Below are 27,775 nucleotides of genomic sequence, written 5' to 3' on the forward strand. Positions count from 1 at the left end.
CTGCAGACCCTGGACTCTGCACTGCCCCACTGCACCCTGCCAGCACTCACACAGGCCGCCTCCCAGTTAGGAGAGGGAGGCTCTGCACTCCTCCAGCTCGGGTGTCGCTCACACAGTTCTGAGACTTCATGTCCTGCCCACTGCTTTGCCACTGTGTGTCTCAGCCCAGGTTCCCACAGAACTGCTTCTCAGGAGAAAGTTTCCCTTTCCTCCTCCCTGCCAAAAGCAACCACAAGGCTGCCTCCTGGCTGCTTCACAGGCCCAGGCATACTTCCTGCTCCAGTGGTCAAGGAGCACCTATGTCCAGAGCAGTCAACCCGCTTACTCTGGCAGTGGGGCCACAAGTAACCTGCTCTCAGGCCTGACTGGCTCGAAAGTGGCAATCAGGGCTATGAAAAACATCCCACTATTATTAAGGGTATTCAGCTAAACTAAGTCCCCCAAAGAACATGCTCAGCTAGGACAGCTTAAAGTGTGACAGGTAGGGGCTAGGGATTTAGCTCAGTGGCACCATGCCTGCCTCGCAAGTATAAGGTCCTGAGTTCAATCCCCAGTACCAAAAAAAAAAAAGGGTGACAGGTGGGGAGTGGGCTTCGGGTGGGGAAAACGACAGCAAAGGGAGAGCTCTGGAGAAAAGGGAGGGGAGCCCCTTAAACTTCGGGGTCTCTGTCCTGGGACTCCAAGCTCAGCCTGAACTTCCTCTGCCCACCCTCTGCCCTGTGATGTTTCATTTCCTCTCAAAATACTTTGTTTTGGTTTGATATTTGCCTCTAGGCCTCTGGGAGACTTTTCTGAGTTTTGTTTCTCTCCTTGTTTCTAGGATACCTTAGCTGGCTCTTAGAGCGCAGCAGGAACAAGAGTGGGGGCTGGGGGCGGCAGCAGGATTACTAGATAGGAAGAGGAGTTCGACAAGGAAGGCAGAGAGCCTGTTGGGCTCACAAAGAGTGTGGTGGTCCCCAGATACCCCAGAAGCAGAGTAAAGAGCTCTGGCACAGAGCAGAACTGAAACATCCAGAAAGAAGCTATTTGCAAAGAAAGAAATCAAAGTTATAAGAAACCCAAAGGTTAGGGAACAAACAGATCAGGGTGCTACCCTGGGCTAGCCAAGCCAAGCACACTCAGGAAGCCTACTAGAGGTTCTGGTGGAGGAGCTACGTGCACCGCCTGGAAGCATACAGACTCAGGCACACCCACTGGGCCGGGACCTGCCCGTAAACACAACCACACACCCATGGAGGTGCCAAGCCTGGGGCCCAGATGTGTGTAGAGGAGTGGAAAGGGGCTGGGTCTCCTCCAGCAAGGGCACAGGGCTTAGCATGCAGGGAGCAACACCCAGGGCCTTTCCTGCCAATCTTTCTTCTAGCCCCCACCCCAGCTCCTCCAACAAGAAAAAACCTGGCTTTTCCAGGCAGAGGCAGGAATGAGTGGAATTCCCTGAAGGCAGGCTACACAGGGCTATCCAATAACAGAGGCCCTTCTCCAAAGCACTTCTGGAAAAGAGGAGGGCAGCACAGCATCACAGCAGAGCCCCCACCAGCACCAAACATCAGAGGGCCCTAAGGAAAGACCCTTGGGGGCAGAAGTCTCCCTGGCAAAGACTCAACTGCCCATAGATTAGACTCTTCTCATTTACATGGCAAGTAGACAGCTTAGAGGAAAAGCAGCTTCGAGAAATAACCAGTCTGGTCTTCCCCACCCCAGGCCATTTAGGAGTCAGGCTTCTTGGACACCAGTGAAGTGGCAATAAGCAAAAAAAATCCCCCCAAAAGCAAACTTGTTCACCTTCTTGAAGCTGTTTCCTCGTGTAGAACATGAGCGTGATAACAGTATCAACTGCACAGTGCTGCTCTAAGTATTAAACAGTTTGTGCAAAATGCTTAAAAAGTTCCTGGACCTGGCCAGGGATTTAGCTCAGTGGCACTGCACCTGCCTCGAAAGCACAAGGTCCTGAGTTCCATCCCCGGTCCAAAAAAAGAAAGAACCTGGGCCTGGCGTGGTAGTGCACACTCATAATCCCAGCACTCAGGAGGCTGAAGCAGAAAGATGGCCACAAGTTCAAGGCCAGCCTAGGTTACATAGTGAGTTCAAGGCCACCTTGAACCACAAAGCAAGACACCCCCTCAAAAAAAATTACTTGGCATAGAATAAGTACTTGATAAAGGTAGCTTTTTGGATGAGATGATAAAACTAAGAAAATGCAACTGGAATGGAAACTAAACATTGCTAGGTAAATGACACTGGGGAACAAGGCATTCCCAAGTTGATGGTGGGGTCAGAAAGGCAAAGCAGTGAACCCTGTCATTGTCATGGTCCTGTACCCATCAGCAAGGGCCAGAGGCTGACAGAAAGAACCGGAGGCAGGAGGGCCACAAGCTCCCAAGGAAACACTTCTGCAAAAGCCTATGAAACTATGGTTGGGGGTTCCTCACGTGTAGGAGCAGAGAAATGAAAGGGCAACATGGGAAAGAACATTGGCCACAGTTCCCACTTCTCTTCCATGTCCCTGGCACCTCTCGGGGCAGCTGAGTAGTCCTATCAGCTAAAAAGTGGAAACTAGCCCACTGGAGAATAGATAAAATGTGATATATCCATAAAATGGATTATTATTCAGCTGCAAAAAGGAAGAGTACTGACATGAGCTACAACATGATGGAACCGTGAAAACATTATGCTAAATGAAAAAGTCAGCTGCAAAAAAGCCAACTGTCATGATTCCATTTACATGATATATCCAGAATAAGCAAAGCTATAGAGACAGAAAGTAGATTAATGGGGTGTTTCCAGGGATATTCTTCTATACCCTGAGGCCTCCAGCCACTGTCCTGAACCTGTGATCACCTGGATTCTGGAAAAGGCGGAGCCCCACATGACTGAGACACCACAGACAGAGACAATCTTTTCCTGGGAACAAAACCACCTTCAGCCATAAAGATTCCCACACTATGACACCGGGCCTGAGATAATGATCAATAGGACCCCAGCTCAGCAGTGAATCCTTGAAATCTGATCTCCTGCTCTTGCAAGTGCCCAGTCTGAGCCCTATATCAGCACAGCCCCTCTAGCTACCTAAACTGGAGTCCTTTCCTATCTTCCCTCTAAGTTTCCAATTAAAATTTTTTTTCTGTTTAAAAAATAGATTAGTGGTTGGCTAAGGTTGGAGGTTTTGGAGAAGAGAGGTAGAACAATGATTGCAAATGAGTATAGAGTTTCTTTTTCTTTTATTCTTTCTTCTCCTTTTTCTTTGTTTTTTAAACTTATTTTTGCAGTGCTAGGGACTGAACCCAGGGCCTTGTGCATGCTAGGAAAGTGCTCTACCACTGAGCAGTATTCTCAACCCTATTTATTTTTGACACATCCTGTTGCCCAGGCTGACCTTGAACCTCTGGGCTTAAGTAATCCTTCTGCTTTAGCCTCCATAGTAGCTTTTGGGGCTACATGTGCATGCCACTGCACTGGACTATAAGGTGTTTTAGGGGGCAATGAAACTGTTCTGAAATTGATTGTGGTGATAGCTGTACAACTCTGTGAACACTGAACTGTATATTTTATTTATTGTGGGCCTGGGGATCAAAGCCATGGCCTTGAACATGGTAGGCAAGAACTCTCTGAGCTACATCCCAAGCCCTAACTTGGATATTTTAAATGTACTGTATTACATCTCAATAAAGCTGGTTTTTTTTTAATGACTAGAAGATAGTCACTGAGCCTGATGCTAAGAACTGTGTAACATAAAGTATGAAGCTGTATATGTAGATGGGGAGGTGAGGGTAGGTGGCCAAAAAAGCAGGACAGGACGAAACAAGGACAACCCCCAACAAATAGCCTTTCCCTAGCCTGGCAACTCTTAATGGAAATGGCACCAAAGCATTAACCCAGAAATAGCTCCCACAAGATACCAGAAAACCCCTGCTCACCCCAACTGTTCTAGCACAGCTGTAAAGAAGATCTTTTCCAAGCCATGCACTTACCCGGCAGGATAAGCAACTAAACCTGATCGGGGGTCACAGGCAAGTCCTCTGCCTCCAGACACGGTGATTCCCAGCACCTTCTCCAACGTTACCTGTCAGAGCAAGAGAGAGAAGGGATGTGTTATAGATATTGTAGATGGGGGGAGGTGCTGCAGGCAGCTAGGACTGTCCTGCAGTGCTGCTCTCCTGACCCCCTTATCTTCAGGAGAACAGGAGCCTTCGCCAGCTCTGTGCTGCCCATGGGCCACTTCATCACACAGAAAAGTGCCAGTGTGCATCACCTGCATTCAGTGGGGCTCAGCCTGCTGGCAACATGGGAAAGAAAACCCACTGGTTCAACCACAGCTCATGGCCAAGAGAACAAGCATTCCTCCAACCCAGGAAGGCCCAGTTTACAGCCAGGGTTTTGTCTACGAGACTCAGCAAAGATCAATGATCCTTGTGCCCTGGCAGGCATGGAGAGCCCCCTGGGATCTACCAAGAGCCAAAAGAATGCTAGGTACCAACTAGGTGACTCATGATACCCCTGACCTTTGCATTCCATCATGTTCTTCCCTTCATCAGAGGACTCCACCTCCCAAATGGCTGCCAGTTTATATAGACTTTATGCCTAGGAGGCAGGAGCATGGCTTAATGCTATGTTCTGCAAAGCACAGATGCTCCCAGCATGATAATTATTAAGCCACAACTCCCACAGAGATGACAGAGAAACACTGTAACATGCTCCGAGATCCAGAGAGGACATGGCTACACGAGACAGGGAGTTTATCACTCACCGTCAGTACTGCTGTCAGTCATCACACTGTAACAGCCCCTATGACCCACACGGCGCTAACTCCCAATCAGTTCATGGTCTTTCTGGTAGAGGATGCTATCCATGTCAGATTCAGATCCCACTGGGATCTCCACTTGTCCCCCACTTCATACTCTCTTACACGATGTCCTGCTGTTCACTGCAGGTCCAGTTTCATCCAGTACTGTCTGCACTTCCTGCACCAGCCCTCCTGAGGGATGTCCTGATTTCTCTGGGCTCAGAGACAGGAGCTTCTGAATCCAAAAGGGTCATGGACACTGTACTCTGCTATAAAACTGACCCTGCAGAGTCTTGGAGGCCCTTGGAGGGTAACATGAGCAAGAAAATCTTAAGGGGTGGTCATACTTGTGGCAGAGTAGAATCTCCTAGTCCAAGCTTCCTCTACAGAGGGGAAGCCCAGAACCATTTCAGATAGTTATAGGATCTCTCCTCTCTTACTGCTCCAATGGGAGAATTAAAGTACTCTTAGAGATCCTGTTTAGATTCATATCTCCAAGGATCATGGTAGCTTGAAGTAGGTTGGAAATAAGTATCCTGTGATGGCCAAAAATTAAACCAAGTCTCTCAGAATGGTACAGTTAAAAGTTATTTCCCAGAGACAGCCCTAAGAGTCTTCTGAACTCCTTGGGGGATGTGGTTCAGGAATTCCAATATGTGTCTATTCACTGGTAAAGGTGGTTTACTTACAGGGAATCAACCCACAGCCACCTGGAAAGCACCAAATCTGCCAAGTACACTTGGACCTAGCTGTAGCACTAAAGCTAATGGGAAATAAACTAATGTTAGCCTATCTTTAGCCTATCTTAGCCTATTAATTCATTTTTTCCCCCAGTACTAGGGATCAAACCCAAGGTGGCACATGTGCTAAGCAAGTGCTCCCCCAATTAATTATATTCTTAGCCTTTTTTTGTTTTTATTTTGAGATAAAAGTCTTGCTAAGTTTTCCAGGCTGGCCTCAAACTTGTGATCTCCTTCCCAAGCCCCTCAAGCAGCCAGGATTACAGGCATGCACCTTGCGGCCAGCTCCTAGACATTCTTCATAGTTTGCCCTTACTTAGGGCTCCTTCCACCCTTTTCTCAGCTTAATGATCCTCTGGCACCCATTAACCTGGGATGGACCTGAGGGCACAAGATCATTCTGGGGAAGTCTGGGGATACTCATCTTAGCACTGGGAACTTTCATTACCTCAGAGGGAAGGGCGCTCTGGAATTCCTGCTACCTACTGCAGAGGACAAAAAGGAACCTGAGCCCAGCCTGACCCACAAGGGTGGCAGAGGTCACAAAATCAAGTGCAGTGAGCTAACAGGTTACACAACTACTATTCTCTTCAGACTAATCTGATTCAAGGCAAAGCCCTTGAATTCAACTTTGCATAAACCTCGTCCCTCGCTATGCTTTAGTGCTGGTCCCAAAGAATCAGACCAAGCCTGCTGATTCTCAGCTGTCCTGCCTTCCCATGGCAATTTGGTAGCTGTTTAGGGGTAGATGATCCAGTTCTATAGAGAACTGATTCCAGAACCAGCTTGCACTTTTCAGCTGCAATTTAAAGTAGGAAGAAGATATGGGTTACTCAGACCCTGAAGACCAGGGTTTATAAAAATTTTAGACTATAAACTGTGGAAAAAAATATACTTTACATCATGATGCAGTGTATTCATAGATGTATGTATGTGTATGTGCATAATACTGAAATGAGAGTTTTACAGAACAATACTTTATTGTATGTGATGTAGTCTAGTATATTCCATTTCATTAAAAAGTAATTCTGGTCATAGCCCTTTATGGACTTCATGACATGCAAACTGACTGAAAGACCTACTTTGGAGAACTATTTTTTTCTGTGCTAGACTTGGGTGACAGAGTCTGGTCGAGGATGCCTTTGTGTTCTTCGGTCACTTTCCTCCTACAATTCTGCACAGTGGAACACACTTTCAGACTAGGGAAACCCCACAGACAGGATTCTGTCTGGTTTCCAAACTTGGCTTAGTTTCAAAGGATTGACAGTTGGGGCATTTTCTGGCTTTCTGAAACAGCTACCCAAGGAGGGAAAAAAGCAGTTTCCTTTGACTGTGGAGAGGGGGAGAGCAGGGGAAAACATTCGGGATATCAGCTGGTTTTTATTTTTTATGTTCTTAAGTCAAACCAGCTTCCTGTTTGCATGGAGTTTCAGGGCAGAGCTCGACTTTCAAAGGACATGAGAGTCCAGCACTCTTGTGAGGCCGCTAGTGTTTACGCTGATTTTGCAAGACTCCAACACAGCGGAATTTAAAAACTGACCCCCTCTCTCTTTCCACCTGCTCCAGGAAATGGAGACAAACCTGGACACCCCCTTCAAACCTTGTAGGCTGAATGGACCCAAGTTCTCTCAGCAGTGTACAGGAGTCGGCTTACACTAGCTCAGGAACAGGCTGTGCACTGGTCTTTCGACACTGTACCAGCCACAGCACATGGTAGCCTTGAAATCACCAGGGTGGGAGACCTCACACCATGAAAGCAGCACCAGCCCTTCCTCCCCACTCAAAGACCCGGAGAACCACTGAGCCTCGACACAACCACCTCTCTCAATCAGCCTGTAACTGCACCCCAAGTGTTCTCCCTGCCTGGGCCTTGTCCCCACAGTGCTTTCCAACATGGCAGGTCATAGTGATTCTCTTCAAATATGAATGAGATCATTTAGCCCTCTGCTCAAAACCCTCCAGTGGCTTCACATCTCCCATAAGTTCAAACCCACACATCTGACCATGACTTACAAAGTCCTGTCTAGCCACCTCTGCGACCTCATTTTGTTCCTCTCTACTAGCTCCTGCCTCAACCCCTCACACAGCTTACACTCAGGTCTTTGCTTCATTCTAACCCGATTTACCCAGTTTTAGTTTTGTTTTCTTTTGAGTCAGGGTCTTGCTATGTAACCCAGGCTGGCCTCAAACTTGCAGTGATCCTCCTGCCTCAGCCTCCCAAGTGTGACATTACAGGTGTACACCACCACACCCAGCTGTACCCAGCTTTATTTTTAGTCACAGTATGGAGAGGCAGTAGTGACACTGTTCTTATCTCTGTCAGGTACTTCCTATCTGTCCTCCCTGTCTAATGGAAGCACCTTGAGGACAGGACCAAGGTGTATCTCACTGATGTACCCCCACACTTGGAACAGCCTAGTGTAGGCACTTGATACACACTGATGAATAAATGAATGCCCAGCAGAGGTTTCAGGAAAAGCAGAAGACCAGACATGTACAATGAAGCCCAGGACAACAGGGGTATTTCATAAAGTGTGCTCTCCATAAAGCATCTCAAACTGGCGATGGCAGAACAGCCACATTCAGTGAGGACGAGCAGAAAGGGAGCCTAACAGTACTGGTAATGTTTTCTTTCTTAAGCTTATGGTAGGTTCACAATTATTCACTCTATTATTCCATATGTCTTAAATGTTGCATAGTAAATGTTAAAAAAGAGAGGAAAGATACCGTCAAGGGTGTAGTGTAGGGCTGAGGACATCAGGAGCAACACCCTTCTTTAATTCAGGTCCCTAAATTGTCTATCTTTAAGTGTTTTGTTGACCTTAAGTGGACCCAGCAATGTGGAGAAAGAGTCTGAAGAATTGAAGAACACCTGTCATTTTATTTACTGTTACATTATTTATGTAATGTTCTGACATGACACTTTTTTTGTTGTTGTTTGTTTTGTTTTGTTTTTTGGTGCCGGGGATTGAACTTGGTTCCTTGACCTTGGGCAGCAGGCAGCAAAACCACTGAGCTAAATCCCGGGCCCAACATGACACTTTTTTTGAGGACAGAGGGATAGAACCCATGGCCTGGCACATGCTGTATCCCTTTATACATTTTTTTTTTTTTTACCTTTTGAGACAGGGTCTCACTATGTTGCCTAGGCTGGCCTTGAACTCATGATCCTATTGTCCCTGTCTCCTGAGTAGCTGGGACTGCAGGCTTACCACTGTGTATGGCTGACATGTCACTTTTAAGAAGTACTAGCTATAGCAAAGCAGAGATAAAATGGGCTCCTCAGCCAGGGACCCTGAGTAACAATGTAGAACAGAGTCCCTATGCTGACTCATACTGGATATGTAGCACGAGCAAGAAACAAACTACCACCCAGACCAGGGAGATCTGGGAATAGTTTGTTGCCAAGCATGAGCTAGCCCACAGATATTTTTAACTTTTTTCTTTTTCTTTTTTGAGACAGGGTCTCATTATGTAGTTCAGGCTGGCCTTGAACTCACTATGTAGCCCAGGCTGGCCTGGAACTCACAGCAATCCTCCTGCCTCAGCCTCCCCAGTGGTGGGACTACAGGCATGTGCTACCACACCCGGTTCTTTTTTAACTTTTTGAGCTCAGGACCTTCTTACAATTTTAGAAATCATGAAAGAGCTTTTATTTATGCAGACTGTATCTATCAACATTTCCTACATTTGAAATAACAATGGAATTTTTTTTTCAGTACTAAGGACTGAATCTAGGGGATATGCACTGAGCTCCAGCCCCAGTCTTTTAATTTTTTAATTTTGACACAAGATTTCAGTAAGTCATTAAATTGCCCAGGCTGGGCTCGAATTTGCAATCCTCCTGCTTCAACCTCCCAGATGCTGGGATTATAGACGTGTACCAACATGCCTGGTTTACAATGGAAATATTTTTAAGTATTTATTAGTTCATTTAAAAGTAACAGGGTCAGGGATGTAGCTCAGGGGCACAGCATTCATCCTTGGTATAAAAAAAAAAAAAAGAAAGAAAGATAAAAGTAACAGCTAGGTATGGTGGCGCAGGCCTGTAATCCCAGCACTTGGGAGGCTGAGGATCACCTCCTTTGAAACCAGCCTGGGCTACACAGTGAGTTTCAAGGCCAGTCTGAACTACATAGTGAGCCCATCTCAAGAAATAAAAAAAGAATCACTTCTCAGCTGTTTGGCTAAGATCCAGTGAAGAAACCAAAAAAGAAAAGTAAATCCATTACTCATTAACATTTTTATTAAAGATAAATATCTTCCAGAAAACAATACAGTAAAAAGAGCGGCAGCATTGTTTGACATTTTTGCCAACCTTTTTAATGTCTGGCTTAATAGATTTTCATACCTGCACCTGCATTCAAACTGGCGTGATGTTACTCTATTTGAAGTATATGAAGAAAGTCTGGCCTCATTTGCATATAGAGTTGGTAAAGGGGGATGTCACAGCCCCCTAAAAGGGTTTGGGGGATCCCAGAGGTTCTCGGACCACACTCTGAGATAAGCTAGCCCCTCCTGAACACTACAGCATCTTTCCACATAATGAAGCAAGCTTCTCACTAGGGTCAGAAATCTGTCTCTGGCCCAAAGCATCACTGAGGAAACTGAAGGAGGCCCTGTGAGAAAACAGCTTGCTCTAACTCTAAGATGTAGCCCAAAATTCTGACAGAAACTTCACCTCAAACTCTCAAGACCCGAATGTCAGTGACACAAAGACCAAGAGACACTGTCCAGGCACCTGGTTATGGCCAGTGATGTAGGACGAGACTGCCTCGGGCAGCCAACACCGACACACCCACAGCTCTGGGGACATTATTTCATGCACAAGGAAAGCTGAGAAGAGAGCAAGCACCCACTCTGTGCTCTGCCAGGACCTCCACACCCACAGTGCAGCCTGGAAGAAAGGAGGACACAGGGTGTTGAGCCCGACTTGCTATGGCAGCCAGAGTGCTGAGATGGAGGAAAGTATACACCAACCCGAAATGGGTATCATCTTGCCTCTGGAGGGAGGTTGTCAGAGGACAGGATTACTATGGGTGCCCTGCCAGGGAGGGCTACATGACCACCACTCCCAGATGAACTAGGCAGCAGCACTATACCCTCTGGAGAGAAAGGAGGCAGGAAGAACTTCCCGTACCCTCATGAGATAAAGGGATAATTTCACAATAGCTTAGTCTCAAGAGAGAAGGAAAATGAAGCCACGTGTTTAAGTGCTCTTCTGGCTCTCATTAAAGCAGATGGAAAAAACAGGTGACTGCGAGGCGATAGGACAACTCATTCATGCGAGACAGAACAGTGCTTTCCAGCCTTCAGATTGCAAGCTATGAGACAGCAAATGGAGACCTGGACACCATTCAGTTGGTAACAAATAAATGGAACAGAACAAAAAGGAGATAGTCCAGCATGCAGTGAGGGTAAGTGTGGATGATGAAACTTTTGGTCAGGGCCTGTGGGTATATGGGGCCATGATGTAAATGTACATCCCAACACTGGCAGTTCTCAACAAGTTTGTGGATGCTATGGGAGACCCTCCCCACCCTCAAAATCCATTAGGAAAGACAAATCATTTACTACACAGCAACCCAACATGTGATAGGGATCACAAGAAAGAGATAAAGTGCTCAGAAACAAGAGAGATTATTTCTCAGCAGGATCAGAGAAGGGAGACAAGAATGCTCTTTTGTAGGGCTGTTGGGCCTCACAGTATAACAGCATTTTTCTTTCTCTCTCTCTGTTTTGTTTTTGTTTTTGTTTTGATTTTGGGGGGATTTTTTTTGCACTGAGCTCCATCTCTGGCTCTTTCTAAAAAACAAATTTTTTAAAAAAAATTTTAAGCTATGGTCTTGCTAAATAGCTAGGTTTCCCAGGCTGGGTTTGAACTTGCAATCCTCCTGCCTCAGCCTCCCTGAGGGAAGGCACTACCACACCTGGATTTTGATGCGGGGGGCAGGAATACAGACAGAAGGAATCATCAGTAGAGGAAGCTGTGAGAAAATGTTCAGACGTGAAAATAACCAAGATGTGAGCAATGGTAAGAGCAAAGATTGTACAGGAGAATACTAAGTCAGGAGAGAGAATACAAGCAGATCAGGTAGGATCCTGAAGGCCAGGCTCAGCAGGGTATTCTGTGGGCTCAGGCAAGCCATGGAAGGATTCCTGGCAGATGCATTCGAGATATACACAGGCAGGGAGACCAGTTAGGCGGCTGTTACAGTAGTTTAAGGAAGAGGTAATAAAAATCCAGGCCAGCATGAAAACAGTAGGAATGGAGGAGGCATGACAAATTCACACATCACAAAGCAAGCAGAATGGGAGGACCCACACTGTGCAACTGTGCAAGAAGAAGAGGGCTCAGAGGCGAAACTAAGAGATCGTGAACAAGGCTGGGCCATGATCAGAAAGAAGACCCCGGTCTGATTGCAGGAGATGGGAGCACATGTTTCAGACACACTGAATTTGAGGCACTACAGGCATATTTAGGAGGAATCACAGAACACTCAGTTTAGCAACTTAAACATGAAATTAATGCTTGGAGAGAGTTCAGGACTAGAAATAGATATTTGGGGATTATTCACACAGAGGTGAAATCCACCACTGAAAGCCCAAGGAGACAGGAGACCAGAGGGGAGAAAGAGCAGAGAGACTGGATAGAACTTTGGGAAAACCTATTTTTAGCGTATGGAGAAGTTGAGATGCCAGGCAGTTAAGAGAGGGAGGAAGAGCCCCAGGGACCAAGAAGAGGACAGCTCCTGAAGGGAGGAGCAGTCAGCTGAGTGCGGAAAGAGCAAGGGAAACAAATGTGCTGCTGCAGGCCTGTGATCCCAGTACTCTGGGAGGCTGAGGCAGGAGGATGGCAAATTGGAGCCTAAAGTGGGGTAACTTAGCAAGACCTTGTCTCAAAATAAAAAATAAGGGGAGTGTGTATGGCTCAGCACAAAAGCCCTGGGATCAATCCCAGGTACGTTAAAAAAAAAGAAGAAAGGACTCTCAAGAGCCCAGACCTATCTGTCACACAGGTGGTAGAGTATAGGGTTCCACATAGTTCCAGAGCCTTCTTAGCTTTTCCAGTTGTGTTCTACCCCACCGTGTGTGTGTGTGTGTGTGTGTGTGTGTGTGTGTCCCTGCTTCTGACTGTGCATGAGCAGAGACTGCTTGGACCGGAGGCATAAAGTATTATGACTTGCCCTTTCTTAGTGTGAGGAACTACTGAGAGTCTGTTTGCCCATGGCATGAGCCAGGCTGCTCCTCAGCGACAGAGAACTAGGAGGCCAGAGTCACCGAGGAGTTGGCCGACCTCAAACTGGCAAGGAAGCTCGGGCAACCGGGAGGAAACCGACCTTTGTTTTGTTGCCATGTTGTGCTGCTACCAGCTTCTTTCCTTCCCCTTCCCCTCCCCCACTTCTCAATTCCACTCAATACAAGTTATAAATACCTGGGTTGTAAGTCATTCCAGCCAAACCCTGACTTGCTATTTCTATAAACAAGCATGCTAGAGACCTGTCAAAGGCAGAGCACTCCCTGCCTCTCGCTCCCTTCCCGCAGGTTAAAAATAACTACGTCTGTCTCTTGCCCACATATTACACTCTAATCTCTCAAAGCAGATTCTCCACCGGATTCCAAGAACTGCCACTTACACAAAAGCCACAGAGGAAGCCCAGGCTGGTGGGCTCTGTAGAAACTTGGGCAGCGGGCAGCAAGGTGGGGACCCAGTCACTGAAGCCAGGACAGGGGGGATGGCTTCCTCACTTCGACTCCTTCAGAGCCCAAACTGCCATCTGGCCAGAGGTAGGCAGGGGCACACGGTCATTTCAAGACAAGCAAACAGACTGTCTCTCACTCTGGTCCAGGCTCAGTCCAATCTAGCTGATTTACTCTTCTATCTGTACTACCAAGGCTCCCAGAAACCAAGGACTTCCAATACAACAGGAAAAAAGCAGGCTGCCCTGCCTAACACATCAGAACTGGCTAGAGCTGAGTCAATTCTCCCGTGCTGAGATTAAAATAGCCTCAGCTTCAAAGGAAGGTGAATCTGTCACTGCTTGGAAGGTGGTGACCTTAGAGATCCTTCAGCCACTCACTCCTGGAGACCACGAAATCAGAACAAAGGTTCCCAGACCTATCCTTCCAACAGAATTACTCAGACAGCACCCTCATTCCATCTCCACCTCCACCTCCCCTTTCCCTGTCCTGCAAGACTCAGACACAGCGCAAGGCTTAAGGATGTGCAGGAGGTCTCTGGAGCCCAGCAGGGTAGCACAAAACTCTCCCAGGTACTTGGGAGGCTGAGACAAGAGGACTGCTTGAGGCCAGGAGTTGGAGGCCAGCCTGGGCAACAGCCAGACCTTGTGCTAATCAACCAGTCAATCGGTCAATTTTGTCTAGGTGGTTCTGAAGATTAATCAGATTATGAACTATTAAACTAAAGCATTCTGCCATTGTATTTCCAAAGTTTAGGCCCTCTTGGGACTATGAAGAGAAAACATTATTCCCAGCCTTGAAAGAGCACCTGTGGCCACAGAGGATCCTGGGTTGAGGCTGCCCAGCAGTGAGAGCGCTGAGTGCACTCTGCCAGGGGCCGTTTCAGGCACCTCACAGATGGTCGTACATACTACCCTTGAAAACTACTGCTGACAGCTTTACGAAGGACTAGTACCATGCCCATCTTATAGATGAAGGAACAGGGTAAGTAGTAACAGAACCAGAATTTAGACCCGGGCTGTCTGCTTCCAGAAACCATGGCTCCCTAAGGATCCTAGGAACTCAGGTTTTTCAATATCACCAGAATGTTAGTCTTTGTTTGTTTATTTGTTTTAGTTTTGCTTTGTAGTTCAAGCTGGTCTTGAACTCACTATATAACCCATGCTGGCCTTGAACTCCTGGCAACCATCCTGCCTCAGACTCCCGAGTGCTGGGATTATAGGTGTGAGCCACCAGACCCAGCCAGAATGTCACAGTTTCTGAAAGAGCACACCGGGAAGTCACCAAGCCTTTGGACTGGTTTCAGGGACATGTCTGAGAACCAAGAGAGAAGGTAGAAGGCAGGTGGGCATGGTGACATGCCCCTTTAGTCTCAGCTACTTTGAAGACTAAGGTAGGAGGATCATTTTAGCCTAAGAGTTTAAGACCAGTCTGGGCGACATACTGAGAGCCTGTCTCTTCAAGAAAGAAAAGAGAAGGAAGGGAGGGAGGGGAAAAGGAGGGGAAGGAAAATAACAGAAGACGGAGGGCAGCACGATGAAGTAGGGGAATAATAGAGGTTTTTCATGTTAGCTTTAATTATGTTTAGTTACCCAAACTTATCAGAAGCTAAAATGAATCTAAAAAACGGTTTCTTTGCTGGGCGTGGTGGCACACACCAGTAATTCCAGCACTCAGGAGGCTGAGGCAAGAGGACTACTGTGAGTATGAGGTCAGCCTGGATTACATAGTAAGCTCAAGGCCAGCCAGGAGTATATAGCGAGACCCTGTCTCAAAAAAACATTAAAAAAAAAAAGTTCCCACTCTCTCCTCACTGTGATGGCGCAGAGAAAGAGGAAAAGAGGGGTTTTCGAATGGCAGGGTATCCCATATGGTCAGAGCTTGCCCATTCAGGGCATGCTGCAACCTACAGGCAACATGGATAGCTGATACCTGTTTCCAAGGCAACTTCAGTGTGCAGACAGGGAAGCAGAGTGGAAGGCGGCAGACCGAGGAGAGGAGTGAAGGGAGTCTTGCAAAAGGGCTCAGTTACAGCAGTCATCATCATGTGCCCTGGGTGAGAGCAGCTTTAACAGCACTGTGCCTGGGACAGGGCCAGCCCTTCTACCCTCCTTTTCTATGTCTTGGAAAGACAAGGATAGGGAATTACTCATGCAAAAAGAATGTGTGCATGGGGGTAGGGTCCCCTCCAAAATCAGGCCTCTTTACACCAAGACCAGAACCACAAAGTTTTACGTGAGCTAAAAGTCTGGTCAACACACGGGTCTAGTTCCTCTTCATTTGCCAACTCTACATACCTGAAGTCTCTTAATCTCTTGGTTTCCAACTCTCTAACCAGGGAGATCACTAATAGTCCCTTACCTGGAGTAAGTGTGCAAAGTTAATGTGTGTTCTGAAATAAGAAGGAGTGAACATGACTCTCACTGCCCTGTAACCACCCTCACTTGTGCCACGAGACTCTCCTGAGAAAAAGGGAGGTTTCAACGTATTATCCTCTACAATATGCTCGTTTCCTTTTTCTTCTCAATGCAAACACCCCATTTTAGGCCTTCAATACCACATTCCTGGATGTAGCAACAGCTTTCAATTAATCTCCTTATTATAGACCCTACTGTTCCTTCTCCCTAACCCATGAGAATAATCTATCCCTGGCGGAGCTTTGATTTGAAAGCACAGCTTTCCCTATCTAGTTGGCTCCTTACTGCCAACTAAATGAAGTGCAAATGTCTTAGCCTAGCATCAAAAGGCCCTACATTTCTTCTACTTCTATTTCCTACTGCTCACCTCTAGAATCACACATATTTCTCAATCTGGATTCTTCATTATTTTGGAAAGGAGCCTTAGGGCTTTATCTCATGTTCTTTTCCAAAAAGCCCTTCCTTTCTACTGCTACACAATATAATTCCACCTTCCTTCAAGGACGGGTTTAAATGTCACAACCCATGTCTGACCCTCCTGTGGTCACCTGGCCAGGACAAGTCCTTCCTCTTCAGTACTCTTACAGCAGCACTTAGTCTGCATCACCCACATAGCACATACTGCTTTGTAGCTTGCATAGAAATTCTTGAAGGTTTGTCTTATCTTTTCTGTTAGTCCAGAATCCGGAGAGCAGAGGTTGTATTTAATACAACTCTGATCTTATATTCTAGGGTAGAGTGTTTAATTTATATCTGTGATTGAATCCAGGGCCATGTGCACGGTAGGCAAGTGCTCTACCACTGAATTACATCCCCAGCTCTTGGGATTCATTTAAAAAAGTACTTTATGCTATTTATGAATACTTTTTAGTTAATCTTAGTAAGTTTTTTTATCTCCTAGAGAATTCTCAACTATTTATCATTGCCAGCCCTAGAAGATACAGCAGGAGGCAAGATTTTGATGCCTTTACAGAAAGAGTGAGGAAGGCATGATTGGTATAATCCATGTATCTTAATTCCTCTCAAACACTCTTATCCCTGACTTTAGTAAAGATGCATGGCTTGGCTCTTTATGAATCTGCCAAATTATAATTAAAGAATACATTTTAAAAGATTAAAAATAGCCAGGCACAGTAGTGCACATCTATAATCCCACCCCTCTGGGAGGCTGAGGCAGAAGGATCACAATTTCGAGCCCTACCTGGGCAACTTAATCACTTAGCAAGACCTGATCTCAAAATAAAAAATAAAAAAGAGAGGCTTAGAGTATAGCTCAGTACCAAGGCCCTGGGTTCAATCCCCAGCACTGAGGACAAAAAAAGGAAAGCACATGTACTTGAAAAAGGATAAAAAAATTACCAAATTTAACCAAGGAAATATTTTTTAAGATATTACAAATGAGTGATTTCAAATTCAAGAAGCTAATTATATATTGGCAAGAAAATATTTTTATGTTCTATTATTCCTTAAAAAAACTTTCTTAAAACTGAGCTTATTATACCAAATATATTTTCCAATAACACTGTGCATAACTGCTTTAATGAAATAAATACACCAAGTTGAAATTTTGAACAGACTTATATAGGAAACACACGTTTAAATTGGAGAGACTTCCATCTTTATTGTTTCTTCTACTTACAAAAATAATACAGGCTCATTGTTTAAAGTTCAAACATTACAGAAATATATAATGTAGACAGTAAAAGTCCACCATAATCTACTGTCTCTCCCTGAGATAACCAATATTAACAGTTTGGTATGTATAGCCATACTCTTCATACTTTTTACTTTTTTTACTAACATATTTTTTAACAAAAATACAATCATTAACATAAAAAACTGTTATACAATTTGCTTTTCCTCATTTCTATCTTGTACATCCTTCCACATTAGTACATATAGACTGACCTCATTTTTTTTAGCAGGTGCAGGGAATTCCATTTCATTGGATGCCTGACGATCCCTATTGATAGTACTGAGACAACCTCAAAGATTTCACTATTATGAATAACATCAAAAAATCAGTTATATATGCCTTTGTGTAGTATGTCTGCATAAAGTAAGACATCAGAATTATAACTGCTGGGTCAAAAAGTATAAATATACACATTTTTCTTCTAATGGATAGTATCAAATTGTCTTGTAGGAAGGCTGGATCAATATATGCTATCACCAATAGTATAAATTAGGTATGACTGCATCTATATCTCCACATCTTCCTATAGCTCTAGTTTTGTTTTGTTTGTGTTTTTGGTACCAGGGATCAAACTTGGGACCTTGCGCTTGTGAAGCAGGCAGTGGAACCACTGAGCTAAATTCCCGGCTAGCTTTAGTTTTGTAAGCAAAAACAAAACACCATAGTTTAAATAGAATATTTCACTCTGGTTGCAATATTAAAAGCTTAATTGGTTATAAAATTAACATATTTTCATGCAGCCTGAAAATTCTTACATTGAAAGGAAGCCACCAAATTTTTACTTCTCAAATTACTTCTCAATATAAATTAATTAGCAAAAGAAGACAAATTATATTCATACCCAGAGATAGCACTGCTGCTAAAAAGCATGTTCATCATCCCAGTGGTTTCTAATCTGACACAGAAAATTCAGACAGTTCATTGATTTGACTTTTTTTTTAATTCCTAAAAACTCATAGCCATACCCCTGAAATAAATTACACAGTAGTTAGTACCAAAAAGAATTTGTGCTAGTCCTTCCTTTCAATCAGTAAAGTATTACTGATACAAGTTAGAATGTTAGCAAGAAAAATGTACTGAGGACCAGTCACAATGAAAAACTACACAAAGAGTTCATTAAACGCTGGGACAAAAGAAGTTGAACTTGCAAAAATGGACTTGTTACAAATGGAAATTTAAAGGAATGAAATCTCGACAGCAAATCAGAAGAAACTTTGTCAGCATTTTAGAAATCTATGGACCCTGATAATATCAGCAACCTCTTAACAGCTAAGAAGTTATCTAGGCCTCACAATGTAATCTCACATTCACTACTTTGCATTTAATCCTCACCATTGCCCTGCAAAGCATGAGAATTCCAGCGGCACAAATGAGAGGAACCCACTCCCTCAGAAGTGAGGAAGCTGCCCTAATTCCAGTAACACAAACACATGTGCAAGCGCAAACACACACACACACACACACACACACACACACACACACAGAGCCTGGCTGCTCAAAGTGTAGCTCAAGGAAGAGGAGTCTGGGCATTACTTGGGAGCCTGGTAGGGAGAAATGCAGTCTCAGAGTGGGCTTGTGTCTGAATTTGCCTTACAATAGAGATCTGCCCTTCCCCAGCCCAGCCCCATAGGTTTGCATATTAACGGGCTAGAAGCCTCATTCACTAGTGAGGTTTGGGTTTGTTGTGACAAAATCTGTGGTGGCTGCTATAGAGACCTCACAAGTGAGACTAAGGCAGCCTGGGGAAGGAAGGGGATCACATGCAGAAAGGATATGTTTAGAAAAGTCTGCAACAGGGTATTATGCCGTGGTGGACAGATACTGTGTTCTCTCAAAAAGAAGCCAACCAATGAGCGTCGGAGTAACAGGCAAGCTGGCCTGCCAGCCTGCCTGCCAGCCCCAAGTTTAGTTCTGACATGCAGCTGCTTGCTTTACTCCAAGGCAGAGGCTGAGAGGGGGCAGGGGTCAGAGTTGCTGAGTATGTTCTGAGGTCCTTCCTATTCACCCACAAGCCTGTGGGCTGCCCTGAGTCCAATCCACTTGGCTTGGGGCTTTCTTAGCTCAGGACAAATGTGGCAGTGTAAGGAAGGAGGCCTTGAGACCACCCGCGTTTATACCTACAATGTACTGACACCTGCCTATCTGCGAAAAGAAGTCAAAGTGATATAAATCTGAGATGAGATGAGGCGAGGCACTTGCTCTGGAACCTTGGAGCCCACACAGCCGAACGGAGTCAGGTGGGCAAGTGACCTAATTTTTGTTCCTGTTCAAAATGAAACCCCAAATGTCGTCATCAAGGTCAGCCCTGGCAGGGGACATTTTAGATCCAGTTGTTTCCCCAGAAAGAGACATTTTGACCCAGCTACTTTCCACAGCTTCAAAAACAGGGTCAGCTGTGGGCTATGCAGATAATAAAAAGGTGTCGTTTGGAGGGTCTGGAGTAGCAATAGCAAGAGTTATACCATCACCGGCTAACCAAGAGCACCAAATATTAAAGCCCTGCCATACCCACACACAAAAGCAGTCAAGGCATCACTAGTCTCCACTGCACTCTTCCAGCAGCTTCTGGAGAGAAGAGACAACTGCTTGTGGCTTAGTCATCTGGTGCCACACGCTGTGCCCTGTCGACATGACCTTCAGGTGCCCACAGAACCACAAGACGGGAAAGAAGTGTGGATAACAGGAGCGTGGATGTAGAGGGACAAAGGTTACCGAATGATGGCTCTGAAATAGGTCTGGGAAATCCACTGAATTGACTGTTATAGGGAATGCTGGGGAAAACCTACTTTGTAAAGGAAATGCCTTTTTCTGAGCTGAATGCAGGGTGTGCCTCTTGGTTATAGTAATACTAGACATACTTTTGTGCTCAGTTTTGAAAAAGACTCTCTGGGAGGAATATAAATGAAGTTTAAGTGTGGGCTTTCAAGTTAAGAAAGCCTATGATGGAATTCCAGTTCCGCCACCTATTGGGTGTGTAGCCATCCTCTACTCACCCAGTCCTTATCATCAGTTTCCGCATCCACAAAATGGGGTTATAATAACATTGATAGGAGAGCCGAGTACAATTTTAATGCAATAATATATGTAAATGCTTATCACAAACCTAGTAAGTAGCAAAAGCTTGATAAATATTAGGTACTGTTACCACTACAGATGATATTATTTTTAATATTATTATTATGAGAAAAGTACCTGTTAATTTTGAATAAAGATTAGGGATAATGGTTCTATATAACACTGCATGAAAATGTTGAATGGGACAAATCCATAATAGTTGGAAAAAAGAGAAATCTGAATGTCAAGATCAAGAACTTAGGTATTTTAATTTTAAAAACTAAACCACCTTAGCCAGGTACAGTGGTATATGTGTAAAAACTCAGCTACTCAGGAGGCCAAGGCAGAAGGATAAGAAAGACTGAGTGAGCCTGGGCAACTCAGAATGAATGAAAAGCATGTTCAAATCCTGAAGAATAGGGTGGGAAGTCTAGTTCAGTGGTAGCTCACTTCCCTAGCATGCACAAGGCCTGGGTTCAATTCTAATAACAAAAAAACCAAAAATCAAAAAAAACCACTTAACCAAAGAAATTCCCTTCTCAGGATTCCTCTAAAAGAACATTGGACACAAGGTCCGGAGTTCAATCCCCAGTACCAAAAAAAAAGTTTCCGGGGATTTAGCTCAGTGGTTCCAGCGCCTGCCTTGCAAGCCCAAGGTCCCGAGTTCAATCCCTGGTACCACAAAAAAAAAAAAAAAAAGTTTGCCACGGATTTAGCTCAGTGGTTCCAGAGCCTGCCTTGCAAGCCCAAGGTACCGAGTTCAATCCCCGGTACCAAAAAAAATTTAAAAAATAAAAGAACATTGGACAAAGTAGGGGGAAAAAAAATCAGCCATATGGTTTCAGAAAGGGTTGTCCCAAGATTTTCAAGTAAATTTAAATCTCAACCATAAATGAAGGGGCAGGGGAGGGACAATATCTTCAGTCTCATTTCAGTTTTAAGGGGAGAGATGAGGTATGTAAACTTAGAAATCCCGTCTAAGAAAGAAAAAGCAAAAAGAACTTGTTTTATAAACTAGGGAAGCAACAAAAAAGTCTGACAAACATTCTCCATAATAAGAAAAGAGGGAGTAAAGTTAACTCCCTAAAAGTCTCAAGAAGAGATATGCTGCTGCCTGCCTCACAAGCACAGGGTCCCGAGTTCGATCTCTGGTACCAAAAAATAGAAAGGAAAAAAAAGAAGAAGAGATAATGCATACTGCAAACTCATTCTTCTGTAAGTGTCCTTCAGAATCAGAGGAAAATACAGTGGCCAATTAGGAAGCACTATACACTTGCTGCTGTCTCTGCTAGGAAGGAGGAAAGATTAAGAAAATCCAGGTTATCGCAGTCTCCCTCCAGAGTGTACTTTTATCTCGAATTTTCCTCTTATTTAGCCCAAGGTTGCTCTGCAGAGCCAGTTTCTCCCTCCCTCTTCACTTTTACTTTTTCAAATAAACTTTGTTTCCATTAAAAAAATAAAATCCAAACATTCAAAACTTCCAACCCTAGCCAGGTATAGTGGCACATACTTGTAATCCCACCTACTTGGGAGGCTGAGGCAGAAGGATCGTCAGGAGTTTGAGGCCAGCCTGAGCTACATAGCATGACTCTGTCTCAAAAAACAAACAACAACAACTCAACCCTAAAAGTCCACACTGCCCAGTTTGGCTGTCATATTTACTTTTATTTCCCCACAACACACATTTTTTTTAAATTTTGAGAGGTAAGAGAAGTTATGGTAAAATCAATGAACACAGTAGTGAACACTCAAGAAGGTGGGAAGACCTCTTTCTATACCTCTGCTGAGAGCTGCTGTGAAAAGGAAGCTGGTGGGAACTTGGCCTCTCTGCATTAAACAACGGAGCCAGTGGGAATGTGATCTGTAACAAACCCTACTGAAAGCACTGTGGCTTTTTCCCTTTTACAACACTCCAGTCTGAACACGAAACCCATAGATACTCTGAGCACAACAGCAGGACAGACTAGTCCTCAGAGAAGCTTAGTCTGAATAAACATAGTCCCGAATTTCAAGCCCTGGACGGTTCTCCAAAGGGCAGTGATAACAGTCACAAGCCCAGCCTGAGGTTCTGGAGGCTGATGAGGAGGTTATGGGGGTCAGGAGGAAGCCTCATTTCTACCTATGTTTTTCATCAGCCAAGAAATAAAAACACACAGGTGACAAATGGAAGACAGAAGTAAAGTCAGAAAAACACCAAGGTTCCAAAATCATTAAAAATACTGGCAGGGGGCCAGGGATTTAGCTCAGTGGTTCCACCACCTGCCTCGCAAGCGCAAGGACCAGAGTTCGATCCCCAGTACCCAAAAAAAAAAAATACTGGCAGGAAGTAAGGCTGCAACTCAAACTGATCCAACAGGAGACCTTACCCTAAAATGTAGAGAGAGAAAGAAGAAAGGAAGACTTGGAAAGCAGCAGTGCACTATTAGACTCTGAAATGAGTGAGCTCAGTAGATGAGGAAAGCCTCAAAAGAGGACATCTTAGAGCCTGAAGAGGCTAGGCTATTTTTAGACAGAAAGGAAGAGATTTGGGGGGGTGCAGGGAGAGAAGAGTCCTCACTCTCTGGTGAGAATCACTTTGAAGGCTGAGGGCAGCTGCAGGCCCCGGAAGGAGGATAAAATGGAGATCAAACAAAGCCAGGAGAATGCCGTCCGCCGGTTTTCATGGCACACCACCTGTTCTAAGGACCTCAGGACACTGCACAAGCCTTGATCCAAGACCACAACACAGATGAAAACACAGTGAAAACTTGACCAGGTCCACAGGCAGGTAAGAGGCAGCACTGCCGGTGCAGGGGCCTCGGCTCTCAGTTAATCTACCTTAGACAGGAGTGTGGAGAGCGAAAGGTTGAAATAACCTTGAGAGACCTCTGAGTCTGTTGAGAACATAATGAATCCTGGATGTGCAGCTGGCACAAAAACAAGGATGGTTACTTGTAACGAGAGTGGTTAAATAGAAAGAGTTCGAATGTCTGTAATGCAAGGGAATGTTATTCCCGGAGTTGTAAAGATACATTTGACCTTTTCCCTGGAAAATAATTAGTCGCCGAATTATGTACAGAGGAGGGGTTGGGGGTTATGGAAAAGGTATATAAAGGGCAATAAAGTGGGAAGAGGGGTCTCTCCTCTGCCTCTCTCTCCTTTTTCTTTTCCTCAGAGGTTGTGTTTTTCTTTCATCCTCTCCCCTCCTCTCAGGTACTGTTCGACTAGTGACGGCTGGCACCGTCACACAGGAGCGAAGAGAGTACGCATCTAAAGAGCTGTTGGTTCCCAAGTCCCCAGGGGAGTATGGTGGAATGGTGACTGGCCTGGCCCAAGTCCAGTTCCTTACTCCTAATCGTAGGAGAAAATCCTGCTCATCTGCCTCTAAGGCAATGATTAAGTCTTCAGATCTGACCTCGAAATGGTTCGGTTCTTTCAAATCAATCACTGACAAAGCAGTTTACAAAGCCATCAGTCTAGAAGTCTTAAGTAGAATAAAGACTACTCAAGAAAAAGACTAGACTTACTGAGCTAGCTTGATATACTTTCTTTGGTTTTTTTTTTTTTTTTTTCTTTCTTTCTTTCTTCTTTGGCTTTTTGAGACAAAGTCACTATCTAGTTCAGGCTGGCCTTGACCTCCCTATGTAGCCCAGAGATTCTCCTGCCTCAGCCTCCAGAGTGCTGGGATTATAGGCACCACCAGGCCCAGCTTGATATACTTTCAAGAAGCCTCAGTGAAGACTTTGGTATGAAGAAAACAGATTTCAGAGTCCTAGCATTCTAGGCCAGGGGTTCGTAACCAACAGCAGGCCTCTGATGAACTTTAATATTACACAACTACAAATTCTACCCCCAGGGGTTCTGATTCCATATAGTTAGGATGGGACCCAGGAATGTGGGCTTTTTTTGTTTTTCTTTTTTGGTAACAGGGATCGAACTCGGGACCTTACACTTTCGAGGCAGATGCCACAACCCCTGAGCTAAATCCTTGGCCCTGGGATTTTTAAATGTTGCCTGGAAGCCAGGCGTGGTACAGCCTGCAATCACAGCACTCCGGAGGCTGAAGCAGGAGGATCACTGTGAGTTTGAGGCCAACCTGGGCTACATAGTGAGACGCTGTCTCAAAAACAACAACAACAACAAAAAACTTAAAACATTTCCTGGCTATTCTAATGCCCCACTACCTGCTCCTAACCACTCTCCCAGTTCCATAGCCATCAAGCCAGAACTAATAATCCACAAATGCTTTCAAAATGAGTATGTTTCCCCTACCAAATTAGCAGATCAAAGAGTTTCAATACTACCACCACGACTCAAACCCTAAGCAAAAGCTGAAATTAGATGCCTGCCTTTCTCCTTCACAGCACCCGCCCACACAAACTCTTCTTACAGCTATATATTAAAAAGCTTAAAGCACCACCATATAATCATACAGAAAAAAAAAAAGAAGAATTAGATTTGCAATCATAAAAACAACCAGAAGAAAGTCACCTTACCCACTGTTTCCAAAAGGGGTAATACAGAACCCAGATTGGATTAATAGCTATTAAAGAGGAAGATTTCAAAACCTTCTTCACTTACTGTTTCCAAATCTAACAAGCATCCAGTAAGGCAATCCTTTTGTATCCCTAACTTAAATCCTGCCTGCTCAGCTTCGGCCCATTTCTATACTTTGTTGAAACAGAAAAACAACCCAGCTCACTCCACATAAAAATCTTTCAGAAACTTTAGGAAAAGAGGGGGAGGAGGGTTCGCTACCAAGAACACATACATTTGCTTCTTAAAGAAAATACAGCCTTTTGTAAGAATTTTTTTGGTGTATGTCTTATACTCTGAGTAACTACTTTGAAGATAAAGATAATCAGTGTAATGTGTAAATACCGAATAGTATCTCTAGTGTGAGAAACTGAAAGTGTAAATAAGGATGAAAATGATTAAAACGAATAATTCATAATTTGAAATAGGAAAAGGTCCAAAGGTGCAGGGGTGGCAGGAGGGGAAGGGGAAAGGGAAGAAAGGAAAGGAAAAATTATGAGAAAGAAAAAAAAAAGGAAACAAAGACTATGTAAATAGGGAAGGGTGGTGGGGGTGAAGGGCGCACAGGTAATGGGGAAATAAATAAGAACTAAGATATACATCTTGTTCAGGTACAAGCACCCAATGATAAATGTAAATATATTGTATACCTAAAATGTACCAATTAATATATAAATAAAATAAATTAAATTAAATTTAAAAAGATAATCAGTGTAATAACTATTGTTATTGTCTTATTATGTGATTATGAAATTTGGGGTTTATTTCATAAATTTTTTAAAAACTGCCTCAACTGAGATGAGGCAGAACTGACATACAGAATTTGAACTTGAAGGGTATTTATAAGTGATAACTGCAAGTTACACCTCATCAAGACTCAGCAGATCTGGCATTAAACCTCAAATCACTCTTTTCTAATTACTCCCCTGCAGACTCCCCTCCCTTGGAAAAAGCTTAATAAAAATAGCAGCTCTCCTGGGCCGAGGATTTAGCTCAGTGGTGCCGCCGCCTGCCTCGCAAGCAATAGGTCCTGAGTTTGATCCCTGGTACCAAAAAAAAAAAAAAAAATAGCAGTTCTCATCAACTCTCCCTGTAGTAATTTAAATCCCCACCTCTTCTGGCTCTCTCCCTTAATCTTTTAACCATATATTTAACTAGGTCTCTCGTGAATTAAAAAGTCTTTAATGAGCAGTCCTTTTGAGGTACATGCACTTCCTTTCTCCTTATGCACTCTGCACCTAAACAGGCTGCATCTCTACTTCTTTTCCACCACGTTCTTAATCCTAGTTTTGATTTCTCTTCCAAAGAGGTCACAAACTCCTCCTGATCATTTCTTAATCTTTGGGACTTCCAACTTTACCCCATTATATCAGACATCTTTAAATCATTCTACTTCATTTACTCCTTTAGTACTTACTGCATACTTTACACTGTCCCAAACTGTGATGTAAAGGAAATAAAAAACATGAACCCTCACCTTAGGAAATGAAGAAATATATAAAAGAACAATTATGTATTGGTTTCAAGGTAGTAAGGCTAGTCAAAAAAGGCCCTGTGACTGAAAATTATGGAGTAGATCTAGAAGTAAAGTAGAATTTTGAGGAGGAGGAAGGCAACCTTAGAACAGTGCAATTCTAGGCAGAAGCCATCTGAGGTAAGAGCTGCATAAAGGCCCTCTAACACTTCCCCCCAACCCTGCACATCTTTTTGTCTTCAAATTTTATTTCAGAATTAGGTACCCATGAATCTAAAGCTTTCTGTTACTATGATTTCCTATAGCCATCATATATTAAGCAACTCATAGAGGCCAATAGACCAGGTCCTGTGTTGGTTATCACAAAGCAGGCTGTTAGAATAATCTTAGGTGGACAGCCTTCACTAAGGAGTCTGGCATCTCGAGGGTCCTAGGTGCACAAAGACAGCTACCTACCCCTTGTTGGGTGTTAAAGATAAGCACTATTGCTCTTGCTCTGTCACACCCTTCAAGGGTCACCCAACTCCTGCTGAATATTTTGTTCATACATAGCTTTGGAACAGACAAAGCCTTTTAAAGTAGTGTGAAGCACTGAATTCCAATGTGAAACGGGGATGTTTAATGGTGATGCCAAAGATGCCCCCCTTTTCTGTGTTTGTCTGGAGCTCTCTCCTCTTTCCCAGGACTCACAGTTTATAGATCCTTTTCTCTGTAAAGTCTTTTCTATTCCCCTAAACTGAGGGCCCCTTCCCTGTGCTTCCATTAATAACTTAATGCATCCTTCTAGAATAGTGCTTACCACACCATGGTGTAATTATTTGTTTACATGTCTGCCTAGCCATAGGCTCTCTGACGACATCACCACTGATTCCACACTTAATAGGCACTCAATAAACATTTGTTCAATGTATTAATGAAGTTAATGGGAAGTTTTAAAGAATGGAGATGGGATACCAAAGTTATAGTAAGTATTCACAGTGAAGATTAAACTCCCATTATATATTTTTATTACGTATACCATTCCTAGCCAGAAAAAGGCCCAGAGATGTGAGATTGTTTTAATAGTGCTGGCCACTGACAGATTACCAGCAAAGAAAATGAGCACTTACAGTACTAAGAAAGAGCAAAAACTGCCATATCTGAGACATTTTCTAATTTGAGGGCTCATTCTCCTGCTTCTGGAATAGGTAAAATTAGTAATAAGAATCCTTTAAAAGCCAGGCATGGTAGTACACACCTGCAGTCCCAGCTACTCTGGAGGATGAGACAGGAGGATTATTTGAGCTCAGGAGTTAACAGCCTAAAGGCAATATAGTGAGACCCTGTATTTAAAAAAAAAAAAAAAGTTCTAAGAAAGGTCACTACCTCCACCGCTGTGGAATCTTGTGGCAAATTATG

General features: G+C 44.1%; 1 protein-coding gene and 1 long non-coding RNA gene across 5 annotated transcripts in view; one reads left to right on the forward strand and one right to left on the reverse strand.

Annotated features, from left to right (window-relative positions):
* Positions 1-27,775, reverse strand: part of Mapkbp1 (mitogen-activated protein kinase binding protein 1) — a 50,482-nt gene that overhangs the window by 20,740 nt on the left and 1,967 nt on the right. For all 4 annotated transcript variants that reach the window (XM_013078444.3, XM_004861628.4, XM_021241802.2 and 1 more), the window contains one exon: positions 3,969-4,060. In XM_013078444.3, coding sequence (XP_012933898.1) covers positions 3,969-4,060 — 92 coding nt within the window. Of the gene's footprint in view, positions 1-3,968; positions 4,061-27,775 lie in introns of those variants that run through there.
* Positions 10,667-27,640, forward strand: LOC147829000 (uncharacterized). Its single transcript, XR_015449754.1, has 3 exons — positions 10,667-10,937; positions 13,973-14,205; positions 23,581-27,640. It is a non-coding gene; the product is annotated as an uncharacterized LOC147829000 (long non-coding RNA).

Source organism: Heterocephalus glaber, unplaced genomic scaffold (assembly GCF_053883595.1).
Source record: "Heterocephalus glaber isolate CG9 unplaced genomic scaffold, H.glaber_assembly_v1.0 deba00000809, whole genome shotgun sequence".
NCBI classification, from domain to species: Eukaryota; Metazoa; Chordata; class Mammalia; order Rodentia; family Bathyergidae; genus Heterocephalus; species Heterocephalus glaber.